Consider the following 24,341-nt stretch of genomic DNA (forward strand, 5'->3'; position numbering starts at 1 on the left):
AGGACTTATTGTAAGGAAAGTGCTTTCTAAACATTAGGGCACTTCTCTTTGCAAAGCTAAGTGGCCCCCAACACCTGTCCTAAAACCACGTCGTCATGAGCTAGAGCCAGTGCCCTGACCTACAGCATTTTGGATGGCAGAAAGGAGAGGCTCCAAGCTCACTGGCCGTGGGGTCTGACCCCAGCTAAGGCAGGTTCCATGTCCTTCATCTCAATGCTTCCTTTATAATGGCAGTGAAATCCACACTACAGTCACCTGGAGCTCAGGTGTTAAGAACAGGATGTTGCCCAAATAGTATAAAACTATTTGGGGACTCAGACATTGGCAGACAGAGTCATAGGTTGTGTCTACCTGATTTTTCCACTGGCAATTCAAGATGATTACGGAACAGTGGCCCATCTGTATTAAAAAAGAGAATTTCCTCACTGGGAACTCTCTACACTGATGAAATAACAGGTCTGAACACCATTTCCCCAGCCCAAATAGGCTATACCGGCAAACAATATTTTGTTTTAAACACTTCCAAATGCATTAAATAACAAATTAGCCTCTTTTCTGCCTCTGCAGAAGGCCCCTGCTCCCATGTTTTTCTCCCAGGTAACAAGAGTTTTTCCCTTTCCTGGCAACTGTTTCTAGGGAACGTTTCAAAGCTCTAAATGTGGACAATGACCAAGTATCTTCCTCTTCATTCCCCCTAAGACAGGCACTCTTATCAAGGGGCAAAGGTTGACAGCAGCCTTGCATGTCCTCCACCTGTGTTCTGAAGGGTAGAGACCCTGAGCTACAGAGAGCAGTCTTGGTCAAGAGGCCACACTACTTTGCATCTTCACCATTCATTCAGCATAGCCCTCAGTTTCTCAATCCACAAAACAAGGTGCTTGGACTAGATTTCCAAAGTCCTTTCTAGCTCTAAAATTCCACAATCTAGAAAGAATGGAAAGATGTAATGGCAATCAGCAGCAGCAGTGAGCTTGGTTTGATCCAACCTTTATTTGAAATGTTCCGGCATATGTACAAGAAAGTCTGGGAAGTGTTTTGGTTGTGAATTCTGACCGCCAAGATGACTGCAGAAGTCCCCACCTGCTCTGCAGACAGAGCCCTCCTCTGGCCAGAGAGACCAGCACACCACCTGCATGGAGCTGATCCTTCATTGCCCCAAATCAACACTGCTTGCTACCTGGCTTCCAGAGTGCACACGGATATACAAGTATGCATTTGGGAAGCAGCCAGAACACTGGCCTCAAGGCGGGGACAGTACAGTCTGGGGCCTCCCAGTCCTCAGCTCTGGTTGCCCTTCCCCAAGCCGTCAGTGCCAAAAGGAACGGGACAAGGAAATCATTCCCTTGCTTCTTCTCTGCCCAGCTGACCCTGGACCCCAGAGCTCACGTGAGACCCTAGATACTAGGATTCAATCCCACAGCCCTCAGTAGAACAAGAATATGATTATCCCCACCACTCTCCTGAAGACAGATCCTGATGGTGCAGTGTTTGCTTGGAGGGTGCTTTTAAAAAATATATATGTATGTACGTAGGTATGTATCTGCCAGCAGACGCAGGACCTGGCCCACCCACTCCCCCTCACCCCACTCACTCCATCTTAACAATCATCTTCTTGACTGCCCTCCTTGAGGTCCCACACTTGCTGTTGATGACGGCATTAAAGTTACAGCCACGGCCACACACCTTGGTGACATATTCTGGGGAAGACAGAAAGGGGGCCGCTCAGCTCTAGCTCCAAGCCAGGAATGGGGGGTGGGCAAGAGTGCACTCCCAAGCAGCACCGTTCTGATCCGAGTTTGCAAGGCAAAGATGGCATTCGGTCTCCCAGCCTCTTGTCACTGCCCATATCAAACCGAAATGCCTTGAGCCCCCGCCATGCCAAAAGCTAGAACTATCAGGAGGCCGCGGATGAGGGAGAGCTGGCATGGAAATGGAGAATCATGTCTCCTCCCTGGCCGGTTCTCTCCATCATTACTAGAACCACAGATGGGGAAGAGAGGGACGGTGGACAGACTGAAGAACGCTTTGCAACCCTTCAGCCCTACAGGGTCCCATCCCTTTCCTCATAATCCTGTATGGATCACCAGATTCCTATCCTGAAAGGATTTACATTTTTCAGTTGTCATTCCAGATATTCCCATCAGCTATTCCTCAGCTTTCACCTCAATCCTTCCTGCTTCCTACCTCATTGCAGCTGATGCATCTCTCGATGTAGTCATTGCCACCCTTTTAACAACTCATCACTGAACTAGAACTCTGCCCACAATGTCCCTCAGCTTTCTCTTCTCCAGTTTTAACAATCACAACTCCAAAAGCAGAATTGCACCTATTGCCAAAGGACAGATGTTAAGAGTCACCATTTAAAAAAAAAAAAAAGGGCTCAAGAAAATAACCTCCCCAAAGCAAACTGACTAAAAACCTAGGACATCAGGCCAGCCTTCAGGCCACTACTGCATGGCCCCCTGCCAGAGGAGCCAACAGTGCATAGTACTCCATCCCTCCTCTTGCCCCAGTCACAAAACACTGCCCTTGGGGGAATCTGCCCCTGGGTACCTTTGATGGCGTTGACCACAGCAACAGGCAACCGGATGGGCTTCTCCATGGTGGTGTTATTATGGGCAATTCGTTGACCAGTGGCAGAGGAGCGGGCCAGCGTTTCCCGGGAGAAGAAGTAATCCAACATACGCCTGGTCATCAGCTTGGGCTTGTCCGTTGACACCTGAGACAGGTCATCTAGCTGGTGGTGAGTAATGTAGACCCCTGAGTTGGGGATCAGCTCCAATTTGGGTCTCCCATTCTCCTGTGAAAGGGAAAAAGGCACTGGCTATTAGCCCGCTCCTCATCAGCCCACCTTCCAGCTTGATGATCTCCCTGGCATCTTTTCAGGACCAGCACCCCCAAGGTGTCTGGTCCTAGATGTTGAATGATTAACTTCTTCAAGGGCTCAGGGTTCTTTTCTCAGTCCCTGGGGAACCAGAGCAGCAGATGTAACTTGTTTAATTATAAATTTCACCCCAAATTGCCTCCTCATCCTTTCAGATGCCTTAGAGGCAGGTTTGGAAGGACAGTCTCCTAATCCTGAACCTAGTCCGTGGGCACTAGTTGACGTGACTACTCTCACTCTCAACCTATTCATGAAGGCTGCAGGATTATTAGGGAACCTAGACTTACCCCCTCCCACTGAGTTGTATGCAGCACCCACCTCCACTGGCGATGCCCATACTGGGGTTCCATCGGGTAGTGTATCCTGAACATTCTCCTCCCATAGACAGGTGGCCTCACTCAATGTAGCAGGACTGCCCACCCCATCCTCAGAGTTCAACCAGGCTGGAAAGCCACTGGGGAGTCCTGCTCGAAGCCTCCGGACTGGTGGGGACCGTGGGGCCTCAGCAGGAGTTCCCTTGGGTTCCACAGGTGGTGATATGGGAAGCAGTGCAGGAAGGCCATTCACCTGGAGAAGGAAGAGGGAGCAACTCTAAGCAAGGGAAGCAGCAGCATCTCAGCTTTCCTTACAGTGAAGGTTGGCAGTCTCTCCCAAAGACGCTGGAAATGTTCCTACCAGTGCCAGGCCACTGGTTGACCCTCTCCCCTGTTAAAGGACAAACCAGGGGGCAGCTAGGTGGTGCAGCAGATAAGAGTACCGGCCCTGGAGTCAGGAGAACCTGAGTTCAAATCTGGCCTCAGACACATAATACTCATTAGCTGTGTGACCCTGGGCAAGTCACTTAACCCCGACTGCCTCGCCAAATAAAAAAGAACAAACCAGGCAGGTTACCCTCCTGGGAATATGCCCCTGACTTCCCTAAGGGTATCCCACCCAAGGCTAATTCTAGCTGGCCCCTTTGCTTCCAACATAAGAGTTGCTGAATCATTCCGAAAGGGTTGGATTCTGCCCCCTTCCCCTGCTCCATATCCTCCATTATATGGGCAAGGGCAAGTCAGCAAGGGTTTGTGAGGAAAGTGTGAGCTATATCCTTCTAAAGAGTAACACCATCCCCATCAACTCAAAAACCAGAATGGACAACAGTCTATGTTCAATGAGCATACAGAAATGAAATGCATATTAACATTTAGCTCTATTATATTGTACATCTGGGTGTGGCCTTTGGGAATTCTAGGCATCTGGATAACTTTTTGTCAGAAGCCTATCTTAGCACCCACCCACTGCCCAATCTCTATCCATGTCCTCCTTCCTTGGTCCCCAGGAGCTACTAGCTCATTAGGGACCCACCTGTAGTGCCATGTTGCTCTCCAGTAGCCCCACCAGGCCCTTGAGGAACTGGATATTCCCTTCGTTGACATCTGAGGAGACAGAGGCCATACCCATGGGGATGGCTAAATGTAGACAAACGTGTTTCCAGAAGGCTACAAATGGATCTTGATGGGGCTGTGAGGACCTATTAGACTCCGGACAATCTCCCCACTCCCCTGCATGAGTATCCATAAAATCCTTCCCCCTTTTCTAATCCCCTCTTTCTGATGTTCCTTTTGTCATCGGTCCTGGACCCACTCTGGGAGCCCACTGCTGAGATATGCCAAGTAGTGGGTTCTAGGGAAGAGAAGGAATGAGTGTTCATCAGGACAGAGCCACCAGAGGACCTCTGAGGCCAGGGTGACAAAGGGATCATACATGATGGAGTGGGGAAGGAGGACAGGAAAAGGTGACAACTCTTGGATGAAGGGCTCCTTGGGAAGGATGGACAGGGACTGAATCTGGGGAAGTGGAGTAATGCACAAGGGCCTGAGCGAAAGGAGAGAAAACCCTGGGATGAGAGGAAAATGTAGAACTGGTAGGACAAAAACGGGTCTACAGAAAAGTCTGCTGCCCAAAGAGCTCCTGAGTAGAAAGAGAGGGGAAACGATTGAAATACAATCAAAGGCAAAGCTGGCTGGAGATCACAAGTCATTTCCAAAGGCAATTGAGGAGGGGCCAGAACACCCCCCCCCGGGGAGCCTGAGGGAAGCAGACGGCCCAACCCAAGGGATCCCCATCCAGCCACCTCCTGTCCATATCCCAGAGAGGAGGACAGCTCCCGTTACCAAGGCTACCGGTCCCAGAGCTGAGGCTGGTGTTGGGAGAGGATGCTTTGAGCCCTGCACCACCTCGGGTGCTAGACAGCAGATCGTTCTGCTCCTCCAGACTCCGCAGTTGACCCTTAAGCTGCTGATTCTCCAGTTCCAACTCCCGGATCCTTCTCTCTTGCCGTAGGGCTGCTTCTTCCCTGGAGACCAGCAGTCTCCGAAGCTCTGCCATCTGTAACTCCAGCTCTTTCACTAGTTCGGCATATAACCCCGTTACTTTGCCCCCTCCTGCGGCCCAAGGGCAGGCTCCTTCTGAGGCTAGGGGCTCTAGTGGCTCTGTGCTCAACCGGCTTAGAAGAGGTGTGGGGTGGCACAGGCGGGCAGGAGTGGGGCGGGCAGCCCGCAGGGGTTCCTGTGTCCTTGGAAATCGGGGAGTATCCTGGAGGCCCCCAGCTCGAATGTCCAGGCTGCTGGTGCCACCACTTGGCAAGAAAGGGGCAGCTGGCAGATCTGGGACACTTAGCCCCCGTGGGAAGGGAGGACCAAGGTTTGGCCCGTTGGTGGGCCATGGTCGCTTTCTGTTCTTGGCTTCTTCTTCTGGTGCCAGCAGTGGTGGGGCAGGCCTCCCCAGATTCAGTATCCCCCGTGCCTGCACACTAGAAGCAAAACACAAACCTGAGCCACTGGTAGCTGTTTGTAAAGTCCCCACCCAGGGAGAGAAGCATAGGAGGGAGGGAACACCTCCATTGGCTATTTCCACATCCTGATTTCACCCAAGCTAAAATAAGGTACCAAAAAGATGCTAGTTCTAGCTCCTGAGGCAGTTCTGCCAGGATTTCAGGGACCCAGGTATCTGGGGAACAGGTTGGATGTCCATATCCCTGACTCAACCCCTCAGAAAACATATCTAAACCTAATCTTTCCCAGTACAACTAAGAAGCCTGACTCAAGTAACAAGAGAAATAAAGCCTAAGGACTAGGATTCCGTCTTTCACCAGCCCAGTGCCCACCTCAAAGGAGCACTTAACAAAAGCTGCATACAGATAGTGCCTCTTTGAAAGTCAATTTTTTGAATAACCCTTGCGGGCAAAGCCTAGAGCAGACAGCAAAGAAGAACCAGAAGAGGGAGGTGTGGTCCCTGCCCTCAGGGTCCTCTCAGTCCAACTAGGGAGACAGCTGTACATATGAAAGAGCAAGACAGATCTAGAAAGCAATCCACCCAAGAGCTACATTTGGTATAATGTCACCAGTGTAGAAGGGGAAGAAAGTAAGAGAGGAGGAATAAGGGATCCCAACACCAAGGACAGGGCACTCAGCTTGTGTTAGCCTTTCCTGAGTCCCATCTAGGCCAAGACTTAGAATCATATTCCTGAGTCTTAAGAACTTCCATCCATCACCAGGGCCCAGGCATACCAAATAAAGAGTTTGCCATGCCACTATACTAATGCCATTGACCTTGGAATGGATGTAAATGTTTTGCCCAGGATTTGGACTCAATTCCACCTCCACACATCCCCCAAACCTTCTCAGTACTCAAGGCTGCAATCTAGTTCTCTTCCCATTCTCTGATAACCATCTTCTGTGTATTGTATTTTACCACAGTCCTTATCCCTTCAACTCTCTTGACTAATCTTCCCACTGAGCTCTCGGCCTCTAAGCAAACGTTTATATTTTTCTCTCTCCTAGACAATCCTCAGTTCTCAAGATCCTCTCACCCCAGAATGTGCTATAGCCCAAGAGGGGCTGATCAATGTGGTCACAAGAATATAAAAGTGTGTCACCTTGAGGTGTGACATCAACATATTGCTTATATCAGTGCCAGTGGATTTTACAGGTGGGGAAATATACACAGCAAGAAAGTTGGTACAGTAAATTCTCACCTTACCACACTGGCAGGGAGCTGTTTCACAGAGAATCCCAAATAGCATATAATCCATTCATTATTTCCAGTGGAATGAGCACTGACTCTGAAGTCAGAGAACCCAGGTTTATATCCCAGTGTTGACATTGCCTATGTGACCTTGGACAACTCCCTGGGCCTCAGTTTCCTCATCTGCAAAATGAAGGGGTAAGACTATATGGCTTCTAAGGTCTCTTCCAGCTCTGTGAACCTTTGAGGCTTTGATGTGAATATAAACACACACGAATTTTATTTGCAGAGATTTATTTCCCAGATTGTTTCGGTTCTGAAAAGGTACATACCCCGAGCACACAATGATGGCTGAGAAGAACCTGCATAAGATGGACGCTGGAGATATGACTATTCACTGCCTCAAAGAAGCAGCAGCAAGGGGTCCCTTACCTGGCACACTCCAGGGGCACCTGTCTTGGCGGCTCTTGCAGCTCCAGTTCCTGATGTTGCTGAAAACTGGGACTACACAGAGGGCCCCCACCCAGGGCTGCTTCAGCCAGGTCAAAGGTGGGATGGGCATCAGCTGGCTCTCCATCACCCAGTCCTGGGTCCACAGTCTGGAAGTGGCCTGGCAGTGCCACCCTCTCCCCGGCCCCCTCAGCCATCTGCTGGCACTGACCGGGGGACCAGCCCCCGAGGCACCTGGGAAGGAGAGAAGCGAGGAGACTCAGCCCAGGTGGGGAGGTAAAGGCAGGACAGTCTGCTGCACCACGGCACTGAACTCATTCTGAGGAGCGCGATCTCAGAGTCAGCGAGGGGCAAACTCCAGCACCTACCTGGCTTACGGATGCCCCCGTCCCCGGAGTCTCCCCGCAGCCCGCACCGACTCCTCCTCGAACCCCAGCTCAGTCCTCGGTCCTACAACTAACTTCATCCCCAGCGCCCTCCCGGCGCCAGTCGTCCCTTCCCCCCGCCCGGTTCACCCCATTACCCTGTCCCTGTCCCGGTTCTCCCCTTCCCACACCGCTGAGCTGCGCTCTGCGGCTTCCTCTTCCCCTCCCCTTCCATGGGACGCCTAATCATCCCAGCCGTCCTGAAGACTGCCGCCCCCCAAACCACCACGCTGTGTCCCCCCAAATCCCCGATCCGCTCCCCCCTCCCCTTCCCAGCCCAGACTCTGGCAGCCCCTGTACCTTTAACAACACCTCCATGTGCGTATTGACGACAGTGACTACATTTCCTGGTCTCTTTGTTCCCGCCCCCGTCGACGCTCTCCATTGGTGCTGAAGCTCTATTGTTCCCTTTCCGATTGGTCCCGTTCCCGGAAGATTGAAGCCAATGACCTTTCCGTGTTGTCCCCCGCTCCCCGACCCTGGCCTCCCATTGGGTCCCAACGTGGAGAGGGCGGGGCCGACGGGAGGTTAGACGGACCAGCAGGGCCTTCCAGCTTGGGAGGATGCGAAGGTTAGGAAGCTGAAGAGCCGGGTGCTGAGACGGGAGGAAGGGGGGAAAAGAGGAACGGGGCTAAGTAAATAGGGGGGACGCGGGGCGAGCCGCTCTTGCATGCGTGCGAAGAGGCAAATCACGTGGCTGCGCGGTCGCTATGACGACCCGACGGGTGGGGGCAGGCAGCGTGCTGCTGGGCGTCGTGACGTGGAGTTGGCTGCGAGCGGCGCAGACGGATCTCCTTGGGAGGCGGGTGTGCACAGCTGTCATGGACCTGGGACCCATGAGGAAGAGTTACCTCAAGGACCACGAGGTGCCGGCTCCGAGGCGTCGGGGGAAGGGGTACCTGGGACTCCTGCGGGGGTAGAGGGGGAGCCGGAGGGACGGTGGGAGGGGGCGGTCGGGGGAGCCGGGGAGCACAGAGACAGGCCGCAGCTCTGCCCTTCACCTTCGCCCAGGCCTTGGAGGAGGCGCACCTGACCTCGCTGGACCCCATCCAGCAGTTCTCTGCTTGGTTCGAAGAAGCCTCCCGGTGCCCGGAGGTGTATGAAGCCAATGCCATGTGCCTGGCCAGCTGCACCAGGTTAGCACCGCCCCCTTCCCCTGCTTTTTACAAATGGGGAAAGTGAGGCCTGGTCACCTGCACAGGGTTGACACGGCCCTTCCACCCTCACACTCCCTTTTTTAAATGTATTTTTTCGTATGATGAAAAAGGATTGCACATGGAACTGCAAATCTGTTGTGTACAACTTGCTATTCTTTTTAAACGTATAATAAAGTTATGTAAATTTCTCTTTTTCCCCTTTTTCCTCCCCTCCCCCCATTCTAGAAATGGCTGCCATTAGACATACATATGTGTATGTGTGTGTGTGTATGCGTATGCAAAGTCATTCTATACATACTTCTATTCATCAGTTCTTTCTCAGGATGAGATCAGCATCTTCCTTCCTATGTCCTTTGTAGTGAATTTGGGTATTTATAATATGTATAAGTCATAAGGTATTTATGAGTCCAAATGACTTAGTTGTTCAAAGTTGTTCTTAAAACAATGTTGCTGTTACTGTATACAAAATCCCCTTGGCTCTGCTCATTTCACTCTTCATTATTTCGTGCAAGTCTGTGTTTTTCTAAGATCACGGAGCTCATCATTTCTTATAGCACAATAATGTTTCATCACAATCATACCACAATTTGTTCAGCCATTCCCCAACTGACAGACTTGCCCCCAATTTCCAGTTGTCACCACAATAAGAATTACTATTTATATTCACATCCAATTTTTATAGATGGGGAAACCAAGACCTGACTACATGGCTACCTGCCTTAGGTTTATTTCTCTCACAGTGAATGTATTGCTTTATTTGGCTTATTTACTTGGCATAGTGGTTAGAGTACTGGAGTTGGAGTAAGGAAGACCTGAATTCAAATCTTGATACTAGCTTTGTGACCTGGGCAAGTCACTTAGCCTCTCAGCCTCATGTTTCCTTTACAGGAGGTAATTAAGGGCATCAGGATTGGGTACTGACCACTGTTCCTATTCCTGTGTCTCCTAGGGATGGAAAGCCTTCTGCCCGAATGTTGCTGCTAAAGGGCTTTGACCAGAATGGCTTCCGTTTCTTCACTAACTTTGAAAGCCGAAAAGGAAAAGAGCTGGTGAGGATTTCTGTAAAGAAAAAGCCAAAAACTCTCTCTCTATCCATGCCAACGTGACAGGCATTTCACATCTCCCTTCTTGTGCCCTTCCATAAAAATGAAGAAAGAGGACCAGATCCTAAACTCTGGTATGTTCTTCCTCCCCTTTTACCCTCTTACAGTCTCTCAATTAGTTTCTTCACTCTTCAGACATAGAAGTCTGGATTCCCAGGCCAGAGTAGAAAGCGACTATTCTGCTGAGCCCTTGTGGTAGCAAATGAGAAATGTGAGAAATCACAGATAGCTGCTCTTCCCAGAAAGCATCATTGTCATCTCTCTTCTCCCCTCCTGCCCCATGAAGCTAGGTTGGATTCCACCTCATTGGGAGGAGGTCCCATTTTTCACCCTGACCTCATGCCTTTTTCTGTTTTCTTATCCCCAGGATTCTAACCCTTTTGCCTCCCTCGTCTTCTACTGGGCGCCCCTCAATAGACAGGTGAGCGGTGTTTGGGACAGGGTCAGAGATGGACCAAGGGAGCCATGAGCAAAGATGGTAAAAATGTGGGCACCCTGGATAGAGCTTTCCCAGGAAACCTCCCTTTGTCTTTAGTGTCAGTCCTCCGATGTAGAAAGACAGAGGAGCCAGCTTCTGGGTCAGACTAGATTGTGTTTTGGAGGTGGATGGGGAAAATGAAGAGGACTGGGTCATCTACTAGAAGAGTTGATCTGAAAGGCTCTATCCCCCTCCACCTGTGACTGTCTGAGCAGGTGCGTGTCGAAGGGCAAGTAAAGAGGCTTCCAGAGGAGGAGGCTGAACTATATTTCCACTCTCGCCCTAAAAGCAGCCAAATCGGTGCAGTCGTCAGTCGCCAGAGTTCTGTTATTCCAGATCGGGAGGTGAGTGACGTGGGGAAAGAGAAGGTAGAGAGAAGGGGCACCTGTCCTCTTCCAGAGTTAGTCAGCTAGGTGGCACAGTGGATAGAGCTCCAGCACTGGAGTCAGGAGGACCTGAGTTCAAATCTGGCCTCAGACCAAACACTTGACACTTACTAGCTGTGTGACCCTGGGCAAGTCACTTAGCCCCAATTGCCTAAAAATATTTTTTAAAAAAGTCATACAAAAGTAACTTTTTTTTAAGGCAATTGGGGTTAAGTGACTTGCCTAGGGTCACACAGCTAGTAAGTGTCAAGTGTTTGGTCTGAGGCCAGATTTGAACTCGGATCCTCCTGACTTCTAGGCTGGTGCTCCATCCATTTCGCCTGTAGCTGCCCCCTAGTCATACATACTTAATCAGGCAGAGGGCCCACCACTCTTAGATGCCTGGGCTGAGATTTTCCCTAGGCATCCTGGTACTCATTACATTTCCTCTCCTCTTGAACAGTACCTGAGGAAGAAGAACGAGGAGTTACGGGGGTTGTACCAGGAGGAGAATGTGCCCAAGCCTAAATATTGGTGAGTACACAGCTTCCATTGGATCAGAGATGGAAAGAACCTTAGAGACCATCTAATGTAACCCCAGAGAGGTGAGGTGATTTGCACAAAGTCACACAGTTAAGTTGCAAAGCTAGGATTTAAACCTGGCCTTCCAACACCAAATCTAGCACACTGTGTACCATCTTGTTATGAAAATGGGAAGTTATCAACCCTTTGATTCTGGCCTGCAAGATGGCAGTGCCCATCCCTCCCTCGGCGCCACAGGGACCAGCAACGACAGCGTCTTGGGCCTGAGACGCTCAACCGAGCCACTTCTAACAGTGGCTTTGAATCCAGTCTGTAGAAAGCAGCCCCACAACTATGAAACCTCTCCCTCTCCTTTAGGGGTGGCTATGTCCTGTACCCAGAAGTGATAGAGTTCTGGCAGGGTCAAACCAACCGTCTGCATGACCGGATTGTCTTCCGGAGGCTGCAGCCTGGAGAGCCTGCACCAGGGCCTATGACTCACCTTGGGGCAAATGACTGGCTATATGAGAGACTGTCACCATGACTGTCTGACTGCTGGTGATTGAACCCTCTCAGCTCACTCTGGAACCTGGAACAGAGTGGTGAGAAATGTGGGGGAGTTCCCATCAGGCTTTAAACCTAGCCCACTCAACCCTGCATCGAGGGCCTTGCCAACGTTGTCACCTAAGCACTTTGTACTAAGTCAACTTTCATTTATCCCTGTTTTGTGTACAGGTGATGAAAAGAGCACCCCAGAATCCAAAATTGGATGATCTAAAAATCATTTCCTTTTGACTTGAGTGTTTTCGGAACTACAAGATATACATGTGCATATATTTTGGCAACAAGTTGCCTTCCCAGTAACTGACTTCAAATATTTGAATGATTGTCACTCATAATGAAGGAAAATTGCATGTATTCAATGTATCCCTAAAAGACAAACCTAGAGCCAGTGGATAGAGGTCACAGGAAGGTGAATGATCTTCTGTAAGAATCTTCTAGGGGGAATTCCAAAATGGAGTAAACAGTCAACTAGATGTGCTCTAGAGACCTGTTTTTTCCCCTTCTAACCCTGACTTGAACCAATAGTAGAGAATTGCACAATGATGAAATCAGTTTGCGTTGTCCGGCCAGATCCTGGAGGGAGTGGGTCTAATGGGCTGGGAAGAATCCAGCTTGGGGTTAAACATTCACTGTGACTCAGCCTTGTGTGAGAGAAAGTTGATTGCCACTTGAACTCTTGTTGTTGCCCTGACTACTTTGTAAACATGTGTATGTGTTCCTTGATAGCTGAACCTGCCTTGGTCTGTCTCCCCGCCTAGATTACAAGTTATAGAGCTGGAGTCAGCAAACTTCAGCCCACACTCACTCGAGCCTGGTGTGGTTATTGCCCCAGGAGCTAAGAATAGTTTAAAGTCATATTGTATTTAGAAAATGTAAAAAATATTCCTAGCTTCCAGGTCCTTGGGGTCAGATTGGGATCGCCCCTCCCCTGCTCAAAAGCCCAGAGTTTCCATCTACCCTGTGTGGCTGTGCCCGTGTTGGGGGCAGGGGCTCCGAGTTCCTTGTTGGGGCTGGCGGCAGAGCATAGTTGCCTAATCTCTGAGAAGGAGACTGCTCTAGCCCTTGCTCTTCCTTTTAGGGCCTGAACTACGTCTTGTTGAGTAGATTACTGTCTGGGCTGGGTGTGTGTGTGGGTGTGTATCCATCTAGCTGTGTGTTAATGGTCTGGTTGTCAGGGCCTGTTTGATCCCTTCTCACCCTGGCCTGGTCGCTGGATACTGCTCTGTACCCTTCTTATATCCTGTTACCTCTTGTACCAGTCCTCTAATAAAATCTTCAGCTGTGTTGTTAATGTTCACCTTGTTCTGGCTGGCCTGCTCTCTGCCCCCGAGGTAATGGGTGGGGATACAGTGAGTCATTGTCCTCCCACCTCTTTTCTCCTTCCTAGTCGAGTTGAGGAGGATCAAGGCTAAGGGAACCTCCCTCCCTGTCCAGCAGGGGGAGCCAGCTGCCCATCATTGGTCTATATCAGGTGGATTCCAGTTCTGGCTGGTCCCCCTCCAGGAGTGTTGGGTCCTGTCCCAGTGAAACTGCTGCCCAGATAACCCCTGGCCTCTCCCAGTTCCAGCACATATTTGCACTCTCAGTTCCTCCTCCTCCTCCCCTCCTTCCTCTTGCTTCTTCATCTCCTTCTCCCCAACCTTGTGCCTGATTTGGCTGTCCAGATTGTCACCCTGTCCCCAAGGAAGGGCTCACTGCAACTGGCACCTGACGGAGGACTGCCTGGCAGAATAGCCCAATGACTCTCCATGGGAGCAGGAAGGGTAGGACAGGTAGAGGGCTGTAGATTTCAGTAGGAGCTGAAGCTAGGGGTGGGGCTGGGTTGACCCCAGGATCCCCACCTTCCCTGTCACCATCAGCAGTTGGGCTCCAGGTTGGGGAACCAGTAAAGGGTAGGTCTGGTTTCTCTTCTCGGGAGTCATCTCCTCTGCTTTCTAACCTGACTTTTTTCCAGCACCCCAGAGGAAATGGAAAATGGAACTTCTGTCACCTGTTCCCATACAGGACCTATTCAGTCAGGAGAAGATAACTCAGTACAAGAATTCCACTCACCCCTCCCCCCCAAAAAAGCCACCAACCCTCACCCCTGTGGTGAATGATTTAAATGTATGAGTTTCTTCTCCCTCTGCTAAATTTGCCCTCTAGAAAAATGGGGGGGGTCCCCTTTTACAGTAAAGGGAATGGGATGAGTGCTCTCAGCTGTGAATTCAAATGAGATGTTTGGCAATCCTCCAAGGGAAGCCCCATGCTTGAGTTGTTATAGAACCCCAAGGTATAAAAAAAAGGGGGGATGTTAAAGCTACCATGTCTAACCCCTCCATCTGCCTCCCATCACCCCCAAGTTCCCCACTGGCTAGGGTGAGGCACCGTGACAAAGGTCTCCTTGTACCATAGGTCCCAGTTTGTTTTGATAATAAATACCCTGGTTCTTAGCAGCTATTCCCCAGGGTAGGGTGGCCCCGTAGGCAGTGAGGTTTGAGTAGAAGCTGCAGGGTGGCATTGTTTGGTCACCCTCTCTGTTGTTCCCTCCCTCCAAGCTCTAGGGACTTGGCTTATTCTTTCTTATCCCTGGCTCCTTTCCATTTACATGGGTGAAGCCTGGGCCTGAGGACCTGGTTGGGAGAGATTGGAACACATCACTGGGCAGGGTCTTTGAATATGTTTCTTTGTTAAAAAGTGATGAGAAGTTGCCCCTGGAGATATTGGAAGGGAGAAGTGGAATTTATTATTAAAGGGAACCTCATCTCCCAAGATCTAGCCTTTCTTTTCCAGACCCAGGTATACTCTCAGATTTGTTATAAATGGTAGAGGGGGATGATATTGGTCACCAAATTGGAGAACATTAGAACTAGGCCCCTCACAGCCTGATGCTAGCTAGGAGGTAGTTTTAGAGCAAATGAGAGTAGCTACCACTTTACAAAGCCAAGAAAAAACCTCCAGCAATCCTATACATATACACAAACACGCAGACCACCCAGGCCATGGGTCACGGAGCTTTTAAAAAAAAAATGCTTTAGTAAAAGGTCCATAGTAAATCATGAGGGGTTAGTGAGAAGTGCTGGACCAGCAGATGTTCTTTACTGGTAAGGACAGTATTGCTCTTAGGGCCACTGCCACTCTGAGACAGAGCACCAAAATGTTGTGCAGATTGTGACAGCTTTCTGTGTTCTTCCATCTGTTTTCACTCTCTTTTTCATCCGAAGCTGATAAATAGTGCCCCCAAACCCCAGGCCAAGCATATAGAAGAGACAATAATCGACCCAACCTCTAGTGATAGTAGTGGCTGCCATCATGAGGACCCTCCACTTTCAAGTCATGTTTATTACCAAAAAGAAATTTATGACCAAACTTAAAAAAAAAAAAAGAATTCAAGACCCAGAATGTCATCCGGGGCATTTGTCTTAACTACATATTCTGGCAGGGAGAGTAGATAGGTGGGCCATCTTGGTTCCCCTGAGCAGGAATCCTTAGAGCCATGCAGCTCCCCCACTGTCACTGTCTATCTTGACACACCTAGAAGGGAGTGTCCCTAGCAGAAACTGATACCTGATATCCACCAATCTATCCCTTTGGAGTCTTATGGGAAGTTGCAGAGATCCTCCTCTGGCCACGTTCTAAGCAAAGTTCCAGGAAGTGCAAAGGGAGGTGAGATAAGGGATTGAATCTCCCTACACCCCTGACTCTTGGGGAAAAGACTATGCCATCCTTGTCCCATGTAGCTTCTAGAAAAAGTTCCCACGGGGAAAAGGTTAGGGTGAACGTGGAGGAGAGAGCAGCAATTCAAACCTGATCCTGATCCTTGTTCCTGGGGAACAGGAGTGGCACTCCACCTTCACCCATCCATCCCTCCCTCCCTCCCAATAGGCACTGCCTAGGGCCGTAATGAGGATTGACCCTCCCTGGGTTATTATTCTCTCTCTTTCCAGATATATGATCCTTGAACTAAGGAGGACCCTCCATGTGGGGGTGGGGACAAGCCCAGACCTCCAGGGCCAGCCTTCCCTAGTAGGGAGTCATGCATCTATAAATAATAGAGACATTTCCTTGCCCACAGGTGTGGAGGACAGTGCAAAGAAAGGCTAGAGTATCAGTTTTCCTTTTCAGAATCCAGCTGATGGTAGGAAAGAAGGAGGTACTTAGCATCCCCCGTCTCACACTTCACTGTCCTTTCCCATCTCCACCATCAAAATAGTTGGGATTTTCCGCCAGAGTGGCTCGAACCTTTTTCTTCTCCTTAAATCGCCCAGAATTGGAGACCTTGACGTGTTTGCCTTTGGTGTTCTTGTCCACAATTTTCTCTAGCCGGGCATTAAAGTCACTGTTGGGACTCACTCCCTCAGGCCGAGTGGGCTCAGTACCTCCATCTAGGTGGGCATAAGTGTCCGGGCTCTCATACAGCACCTTGGGAGTTGACTTCTTTTTGCGCAGAAAGGTCAGCTTCCACCAGCCAACATCTGCCATGATTCCCTGGTGCAGAATATTCAGAGGAGACCTCCTGGAGCCAGTATAAGGGAAAGATATGGACATCAGTCAAGAGACAAGATTGAGCAGCAGAATCCAAGTCTCCTCTCTCTTCCCCTTTGCCTAACTCCCTATTCTCAGAATCTCAGCCTATTTTAGCATGGGCCTAAAAAATGTGCCAACCTGAGTGTAATTGGGATACAGAGAAGTAAGCATTTGAGTGAAAATGCGAAACATTTCCAGAATGCCTTTCAAACTGACGATGCCATTGCCATGGTGATTTCAATGAGCACAATGATTTGAGGACATGACGTGTTGGCCGGCTGAAAGAATTGGCCCAAGCAAACAGGAAGGTATAGACAAGAAAGCAGGTAGAAAAGTAGTTGGAGGTAAGACATACAAAGAGAATCAACTCACATAAGAGTTGGAAAGGAAGTTGCAATCATCTAGTCTTGGGGCTCTTGTCCCTTTTTTGTAACAAAGACTCCCTGGACACAGTCTGGTGAAGCCTATGGATGCCTTTTCATGATACTGTTTTTAAATGCACAAAGCAAAATACGTAGGATTACAAAGGAAACCAATTATATTGAAATACTATCAACATACTTAAAAATAAGTTCATGATCCCCAGGTTAAGAATCTCTGATGGAGACCAGCTCTCTCTCTCTGAGAAAGTGACCTGTCTAACATCACATAGACAGTCAACGACAGGGTTGGGTCTGGAGCAGGAGAGGGGAACTTGTGACCTCAAGGCCACATGTGGCCTTCTAGGTCCTTGGGTGCAGCCTTTTGACTGAGTTCAAGTTTTATAGAACAAATCCTTTTATAAAGGGGATTTGTTCTGTGAAGTTTGGATTCAGTCAAAGGGCCGAACTTGAGAACCTAGAGGGCCACATGTGGCCTTGAGGCCACAGGTTCCCCATCCCTGATCTAGAGTGTCAGTCTCCTTTTCAAGGCTTTCCAACACATTATCTAATCATTATTAGCAAATTAGAGCCCCGTATGGGGTCAAGACCCACAGCACTGAAGGGATGGTAAGGGGAAAATTTTTTAAGAAGGCCTGAATGTAATAAACTGCTGGAGATGGGCACACAGTGATCGAGGCTTAGTACCAGCAGGGCTCAGAGAGTCTGACAGCTGATGCTGCAGCTTGTATCATGGCTTGTTTTTTATATAAATTTGTTTTACTTTAATTCCTGTATAAGGGACACAGCTCTTCTGCTGCTATGCGACCAAGACACCTGGACCAATAAAGAAGCAAGAAGCCTTTTGCACAAGTGTCTGTAAAAATGCCTTCCAAGAGGATTAGTGGTGGTCTCCAACCATTCCCTGCCCAATGACGCCTCTTTCTCTTCTCTCTCCCTTCTGTTTTGCTCTACATCTGAGCTTTAGGCCTTTCAGTGGTGTCCTCCTCAACTAGGGGAGGCAGTGTCTGATCCAATAGCCAAGATTTCTGACCCCTAGGCTAGGAGTCAGGTGACCCTGGCTTTAGCCCCACCCCACACCTGACTCTCTGAGTGACCTTGGGCAAAGTATGTCACATCATAGTGCCTCAGCTTCTTCTGTCAAACAAGGGCCTCGAACTGAATGAACCCTATTGCCCGAGCCAACTGGGGCTGGGTCATTCTTTTAAATCCTTCAGGAGACATTTCTTAAGTGCGTTTTCTCTCTTCCCTTGAAATGCTCCATGGTAGGCACTGGGGATGATATAAAAATATTTATCTCAAAAATCTTCCCCAATACATTGCACTGTTGGTGCTAGACTGAAGGCTGAATGAAGGAGAATCATTTGAAGCTTTATAGACTACTATAATGGAATCAAATCCTGTTGGTGGTATTTCAGCATTAAGAGCAGAGTTGTTTTCAGTTTAATTTTAATAAAGCATTAGATAAACTGTTGGGGGTGGGGTTTAAACATAGTCAAAGAGGGTTTTGGGGGGTTTTTTTGTTTGTTTTTAAAGTCTATTTGCCCAGCCTTTTTCATGAGATACAATTAGAAAAGCCCAAGAGGATGTAATGGAGAGAGTGCTAGGCTTGTGATCAGAAGAGATCTGGGTTCTAGCTGTGTGACCTTGTGTTAACCTCGAGCCAAAGTGCCCTAGAAATTTGTTATATTTGAAAGTGCCATGAAAAGTAAATATGGGTAATGATGATTATTAGGTTTTCCAAAAGGGCTTTGAAGAGGATTGGGAAATTTGGGATCTTTAAAGGATGTGTTGGCTAGGATAAGGTTATCCTGAACAGAGATGATGAGGGGTGAGGGGCAAGGGGCAGAGAAAGGTGAGATGGGAAAAGGAAAAAGGAGACAAAATAAATTGAGAAACAACCAAGCCAGGAACAGGCAAAAAGGTAAGAGATATAGCATAGCATGAAACCCCAAGATCCAAAGGGAGAAATTGGGAGTCTGATACAGAAAACACCAGGAAAAATCTGAGGAAGGGCTGGGAGGAAAGCCATGTGGTTAGACCAGAAAGGTACCTGCCAGAGTGAAGAAAGCTAATAGGTCCTTTCCCCTTGAGACCAGGAGACCCAAGTATGGGCTAGGGAATCAGCTGACCCTTGTCTGTCTGCCAGTGCTGAAGCTCTCCAGCCAGCCATGATGCCTACCCTCTTCCCCACAACCAACAAGTTCCCTTTTGCCTGTTTGTCCGGGGTGGGCGCTCCACATTCCACCTCCTCTCTCCATTTAGTCAACCCCAGGTACCAGGAGGTAATTTGAGGAGGTCTCAGGCAGCTTGAGGGGCAAGGGAGGGGGATGGAAATAAAGGGGGCCTATCCTTGGGAGTGGCCAAATTAATGCTTTCAATGATAAGTGCCCACCTAGGAAGGAGGGTAAGACCAAGGGGACAGTCTGGGAGGTTTACTTTGGCAAACTGCCCCAAAATCTGGGCATAGTGCAACCTCGCACAGGACTAGGTATTCCAGAACAACTCCTAGAAGCAGCCTGAAAGGCAGGAAGAGCAAAGCAACTGGGATTCATGGGCAATATACTGTATGTCTTTTCTTTTTTTCTTTTTCTTTTTTTTTATTAGGCAATGGGTTAAGTGAGTTGCCCAGGGTCACACAGCTGACTCCAAGGCTGGAGCTCTATCCACTGCTCCACCTAGCTGCCCCTGTATACCTTTTCTTCCCCAGCCATTGTGGGACCAGGGACAAATTCTAGTGTCCCAGTGTTGTCAAACAGAACCCAGACTACAGATGGAGGATCTAGCTCACTGCATTGACTTTTTTCACTGAACAGTCCCTACACCCATTCCTCTTGGAGAGAGCAGCATCTTCCTGCTGCTGTGAAAATACAACTACTTGGTTGGTACTTTGTAATCTGTGCATAGCTCATATTCATGCGGTCTCATCCCTGGCGAGAAAGGAGGAAAGGAAGAAAATTCTCTCTATAGACTATGTCTACATAGAATCATCTCAGATGTCTTCCTGGGGCTCATCAGGATGGCACCTTGAGTTAAATGCCCCCTGTCCTATGGCATCACTTCTTGTCATGCCTCCTGGAGATGCCCCCTTGTGCCCAGCCCCATCTGTCTTGGGGGTGACATCTGAGCACCATAATACAAGTGAATCTTGGTTTAGCAAGCCTGAAGTGAGAAAATCTACATTTACAAAATTGATAAATTTAGGGCAGGCCTGCACAACCTGACACCATAGGATTTCAGGCTACCTGCAAAAAATGTAGAGAAAAACATCATTTGTATGTAGAGGAAATCCTTGGGCTCCCCGCAGGTTGTGCAGGCCTGATTTAGGAGGTGACCCTATGCTTTACATTATAAGAGCAATTCACAAGATTCCTTTAAATAGTAGGTGTTAGTGGAGTAGATGGGATTCCACCAATGTCCCCTGAGGCCTCATTCTGCCATGAAGGTGACCCCAGGTTCTTGAAGGCTATGCAAGTTCATAAGCTCTGGCAAATTGTCTGTAAGACCATCATCCGAGGACCAGTCTAGCTAAGGCCATCTGCAGCCATGAACGTAGACTGATCAACTTACTGACCACAATAACTCAAGAAAATCCTCTTTTAAAGCAGAGGGGCTTTGCCATCTGCTTTTCATGGAGGGAGTACTCAATGATAAAAGCGCATTTCCTTACAGCATTGCAGTAAGCTGCATAAGGGCAGTTAGATTGGGATTAAGTTTACAAAAATCTGACAGCTTTATAGACTGCTCCTTTATATATGCTCACATCTAACACACCTGCACAACGCAGAGGATTGAAGAATATATGTCTCTGGGACCCAAACGCCCCATGCTTGTGGGTCTAAGATATTAAGCAACACTGAGGGGCCTTTCCTGAAATGTGCAAAGCAAAGCAAAAGACTTGGCCCCTGCCCTAGGGCCCTGGAATCCACCTCAGAGATAAAAATTATCCCCATTAAGACCATTATTTGCCAAGCCCCAGGGACTCTGACACAGCCTACAGGGAAATATGACCAATGAGGGAACCCATCCAGATATAAAGAGCTAGGGAAGGCAGGAGCCCCGGTCCTCACCACCCTCTTCTGGTAGCACTTACCACAACATGCCAAGAATGCCACACAAAACACATACCCAAACAAGCCTTCATGGAAGAAATTACTTCAGGAAAGGACCCACAGCCCACCAAGATGCTCTGGCAGAATCAATCCAGGCTCTGTCCCACCCAGTTGAGTTGCTCCGATCTTTATACCATCTACCCACCCTCAAGCCTAGGCACCAGCTCTTCTTACATATTGTTGGCCATAAGTTAAAGTTAACCATTGACTAAAATGGGCCCTCAGAGTGAAGGTGAAGGGTGGGGCTGGGGACAGGATGTATAACTTTTCAGGGTTAGAAGGACACCATGCATTCTTCCTGCACCACCAATCTGCAACAGCCCAATTGCACTTCTCTGCCATGAGTAGTATGAACAGAAATGTCCTACAGAGGGGAATGGTGATCTCGTCCACTCATGTCTGAGAGACCCAAGCAAAGCAAGAGTTAAAAGAGAAACACTTCCTAGTGAAACTCCCAGGGGGAAAAAACTCTGCCAGAGACCTGGAACAACTCCAAGAACCCAGTAGACGGAGCCCTGTGTCTGCCCGCCTGCCCAAGGAGAACTGAGATGCCCGAGTCCCCTTTGAAACCAAACTGGGCACTCTGGGCTGGGAGATGGTTACGTCCCTGGTTTCCCCTGATCCGCCCACCAACATGTCTTCTACCTGTACCTGTTAATCCAGACTTCTCTAGTAGAGACCTTTCCCAGGGAGGGGGTGAGGGCAGGAGAGTGAGAACGGGTGAGGCAGGAGTGTCTCTGAGGCTCTCAGGCAAGGACTGGAGACCAGAACGCAGGAGAGCTGAGCGGAGAGGTGGGCTGGAGCAGGAGTGACCGCAGGAGCAGCAGCCGCATGTCAGGTGCAGGAGAAACAGGTGCGAAAGCTAGGTACCTGCTCCGGCTGCTTCTTCTGAGCCAAGGTGAACTGAAACTCAGCTCCTCCCGGCTAAGTAAACAGGAGTCGAGGCTGGGTGCAAACCACTGAATATTCATAACACAGGAAACCCAATCCCTGTGCTACTTGCGCCCATTGGAACCAGGGGCAAATGGGGATGAGGTGGTGATCCATAATGGGAAGGAAGGGATCCCAAAGGGGGTTCCTTGTAACAGGAGAAAGGTCCCAACCCCGCCTCCCCGACCCTACCCTTAGCGTGCCTTGGCTTCACCACAGCTTAGTAACTGCATTCCCCCCAAGACCTAACATCACCTCTCTCCTGTTAACCCCCCCCCCACACACACAAAAGGGCTGGACGAAGTTGGCTCAACCGAACTCTTCACCCACCCCACCTTAGGCAACCCAAGCCTGGCCGGAGCAAGGCTGTGAAGGAGTTAAGTCTGTTGCTTTCCTTTGCATGCGGTATACTCCCGCTGCCTTTGAACTCACAAAGTCGAAACTAGTCCCTGGTTAAACTGGTTAGCGGACCGGTTCCCAGGCTGTCCCCAACTCCCCAGTTCTCATTATTGCAGGTGCCCTGATAGCCAGAGCTACCACTCCCTCCAGCAACTTTGCCTGACCACTCCCCCCCTCCTCCATCTGGGTTTTCCCTTCTGTAAAATGGGAAGGGCATACGGTGGCCCTTCTCCATGCCAATCTTTCCTCCAGCCTCAACTTCTGATATCTTACTCAACCCTACCCAGATCGATTTCCACTTACACCTTTCTCACACACTTACTATGCATTATTTTGTGTAGTTATTAGTGCCTATGACATCCCCATAAAAACTGTAAGCTCCCAGAGGGCAGGGACATATTTAATGTTATGTCCCCCAACACTTAGCATACTATCTTAAACATAGTAGCACTTAATAAACTCTTCTTGGTTTGGATCCAATCCTACTGATTCCGTCCTCACCCCCACCTCTCAGTGTGTCCACCTCTCTCTCTGTGTCTCTGTCTGTCTGTCTCTCCCCATATTCTACAATAATAGTATGAATTGCTCCTCATCAGTCCTACAAGTTTACATCTTGGGTCCTGCAAGTTTATATCTTGATCTCTTTTAATGAGATTATCCTCTTAATCTCAGCCTCCCACCTCCTTAGATTGTAACCTCCTTATTGACTGGGACTGTCTTATTTTTATATTTGAATTTTTGGCCTTTGTACCTATGGTCTATGGAACCCCTCCCATAACAAGTGCTTAATCAGTCTTGAACCTAATGGAATTAAATCGATACCAAGCCCTTCTGCCCTGTGTCTGGCACTTGCTGCTAACTCCCCACACATTTCTTCCCCATCCCTCTTTTTCTCATTCCCCCCAATTCCTGTTTTATTAGGACAAACATTAAGGCCTGGACCCACTTGGTAAACCCCTTGGGACATAACAATAATCCTTAACCTCTGTAATTGTGGCTCATTCTGTGTTTCTCAAATTATCTGCCCTGGGGCGTATGCAGGTCTGCCTTCCTCCTCTTTAGCTTTAGCTTTTAGGCTTTAAGACTTAGACGTTTTGGGGTGTGGGAGATTGCCAGGCAGTGACCCCAGCAGTCTGAATTGGGATGAATGGAGGGAAGACTGATTCTAGACCAGCTGAATGAGCCTTCTCAGCAGAGGAATGCAGCCCACTGGGCACCAGCTTCCAAAAGTCTCTTCAATGGATAAGACCAGGAGACTGATCCATCTCTCAGGATTTGCCTGACTTTCTCCTGTGCTTCCAGAGCTGGACCCAGAACACCACTACTCCCCTCTCTATAGCTTGCCCATTTGAAAGAACGTCCTGGAATCATCTGACCAACCAATAAACTCTAATGGCTGCTTTTCATCTCCATAATCCTCTGTTGGGTTTTCAAAGCCCTTCACATACTAGCCCCATTCTGCCTCTCCAATCTTCTTATACTTCACTCCCCTCACCTGCTCTGTGGCTTCTTTATTATTCCTCCCACAAGACACTCCATCTCCCAGGTCCAGGCATTTTCACTTGCTATCCCCTATACCTGGAATTCTTTCCCTCCTTATCTCCATCTCCTGGCTTCCTTCAAGTCCCAGCTTCAAATCCTACCTTCTACAAAAAGCCTTTTCCCTTTCCTTTAATGCCTTCCCTTTGAGATTATTTCCATTTCACCCTCTATAACTGTTTGCATGTTGTCTCTTCCATTTGACTGTGAGCTCCTTGGAAGCAGGGATTGTCTTTTGCCTTTCTTTGCATACCCTGAGTTTAGCAGAGTGCCTGGAATGTAGTAGGTGCTTAATAAATGCATAGGGCAGCTAGGTGGCACAGTGGATGGAGTGCTGGGCCTGGAGTCAGGAAGACTCTGTTGCCTGAGTTAAAATCTAGTCTCAGACACTTACTATGTGTCCCTGGGCAAGTTGCTTAACCCTATTTATCTCAGTTTCCTCATCTGTAAAATGAGCTGGAGAAGGAAATGGCAAACCACTCCAATATCTTTGCCAAGAAAACCCCAAATGTTATAGTC

At 49.0% G+C, this 24,341-nt stretch overlaps 3 protein-coding genes across 6 annotated transcripts; 1 reads left to right on the top strand and 2 right to left on the bottom strand.

Annotated features, from left to right (window-relative positions):
• Window positions 1-971: 971 nt before the first annotated feature.
• LOC114050756 lies at window positions 972-8,131 on the bottom strand. 3 transcript variants are annotated; one of them, XM_027872633.1, is made up of 7 exons: window positions 8,068-8,131; window positions 7,325-7,576; window positions 5,041-5,678; window positions 4,232-4,302; window positions 3,203-3,451; window positions 2,554-2,800; window positions 972-1,697 (listed from the first exon to the last, which is right to left on the bottom strand). In XM_027872633.1, the coding sequence occupies exons 2-7, from the start codon at window positions 7,537-7,539 to the stop codon at window positions 1,588-1,590; spliced, it is 1,530 nt and encodes a 509-aa protein (XP_027728434.1). In that variant the 5' UTR covers window positions 7,540-7,576; window positions 8,068-8,131; the 3' UTR covers window positions 972-1,587. The 3 variants fall into 3 exon arrangements, with proteins under 3 accessions (XP_027728434.1, XP_027728433.1, XP_027728436.1); XM_027872632.1 differs by having other exon boundaries at window positions 4,232-4,335; XM_027872635.1 differs by lacking the exon at window positions 8,068-8,131 and adding an exon at window positions 6,903-7,075 and having other exon boundaries at window positions 4,232-4,335; window positions 7,325-7,404.
• A 331-nt stretch (window positions 8,132-8,462) lies between these two features.
• PNPO (pyridoxamine 5'-phosphate oxidase) lies at window positions 8,463-13,253 on the top strand. Its single transcript, XM_027872603.1, has 7 exons — window positions 8,463-8,633; window positions 8,779-8,903; window positions 9,874-9,973; window positions 10,395-10,448; window positions 10,721-10,849; window positions 11,334-11,404; window positions 11,771-13,253. Exons 1-7 carry the CDS (start codon window positions 8,478-8,480, stop codon window positions 11,934-11,936), a joined length of 801 nt encoding a protein of 266 aa, XP_027728404.1. The 5' UTR covers window positions 8,463-8,477; the 3' UTR covers window positions 11,937-13,253.
• A 1,969-nt stretch (window positions 13,254-15,222) lies between these two features.
• PRR15L (proline rich 15 like) lies at window positions 15,223-22,382 on the bottom strand. Of its 2 annotated transcripts, none has more exons than XM_027873134.1 (2): window positions 22,317-22,382; window positions 15,223-16,451 (listed from the first exon to the last, which is right to left on the bottom strand). In XM_027873134.1, exon 2 carries the CDS (start codon window positions 16,415-16,417, stop codon window positions 16,115-16,117), a length of 303 nt encoding a protein of 100 aa, XP_027728935.1. In that variant the 5' UTR covers window positions 16,418-16,451; window positions 22,317-22,382; the 3' UTR covers window positions 15,223-16,114. The 2 variants fall into 2 exon arrangements, with proteins under 2 accessions (XP_027728935.1, XP_027728934.1); XM_027873133.1 differs by lacking the exon at window positions 22,317-22,382 and adding an exon at window positions 21,606-22,030.
• Window positions 22,383-24,341: the final 1,959 nt, after the last annotated feature.

This window comes from Vombatus ursinus, unplaced genomic scaffold (genome assembly GCF_900497805.2).
Source record: "Vombatus ursinus unplaced genomic scaffold, bare-nosed wombat genome assembly UNPS02014801.1, whole genome shotgun sequence".
NCBI lineage: Eukaryota > Metazoa > Chordata > Mammalia > Diprotodontia > Vombatidae > Vombatus > Vombatus ursinus.

Coding starts and splice junctions, on each gene's coding strand:
- PNPO (XM_027872603.1), top strand. CDS start 8,478: ATGACGACCCGACGGGTGGGGGCAGGCAGCGTGCTGCTGGGCGTCGTG. Junction 8,634..8,778: donor GTTACCTCAAGGACCACGAG/GTGCCGGCTCCG, acceptor ACCTTCGCCCAG/GCCTTGGAGGAGGCGCACCT. Junction 11,405..11,770: donor GTGCCCAAGCCTAAATATTG/GTGAGTACACAG, acceptor CCTCTCCTTTAG/GGGTGGCTATGTCCTGTACC.
- PRR15L (XM_027873134.1), bottom strand. CDS start 16,417: ATGGCAGATGTTGGCTGGTGGAAGCTGACCTTTCTGCGCAAAAAGAAG.
- LOC114050756 (XM_027872632.1), bottom strand. CDS start 7,539: ATGGCTGAGGGGGCCGGGGAGAGGGTGGCACTGCCAGGCCACTTCCAG. Junction 4,336..5,040: donor CTCTGGGACCGGTAGCCTTG/GTAACGGGAGCT, acceptor GTCTACATTTAG/CCATCCCCATGGGTATGGCC. Junction 2,801..3,202: donor TATGGGCATCGCCAGTGGAG/GTGGGTGCTGCA, acceptor TCCCTTTCACAG/GAGAATGGGAGACCCAAATT.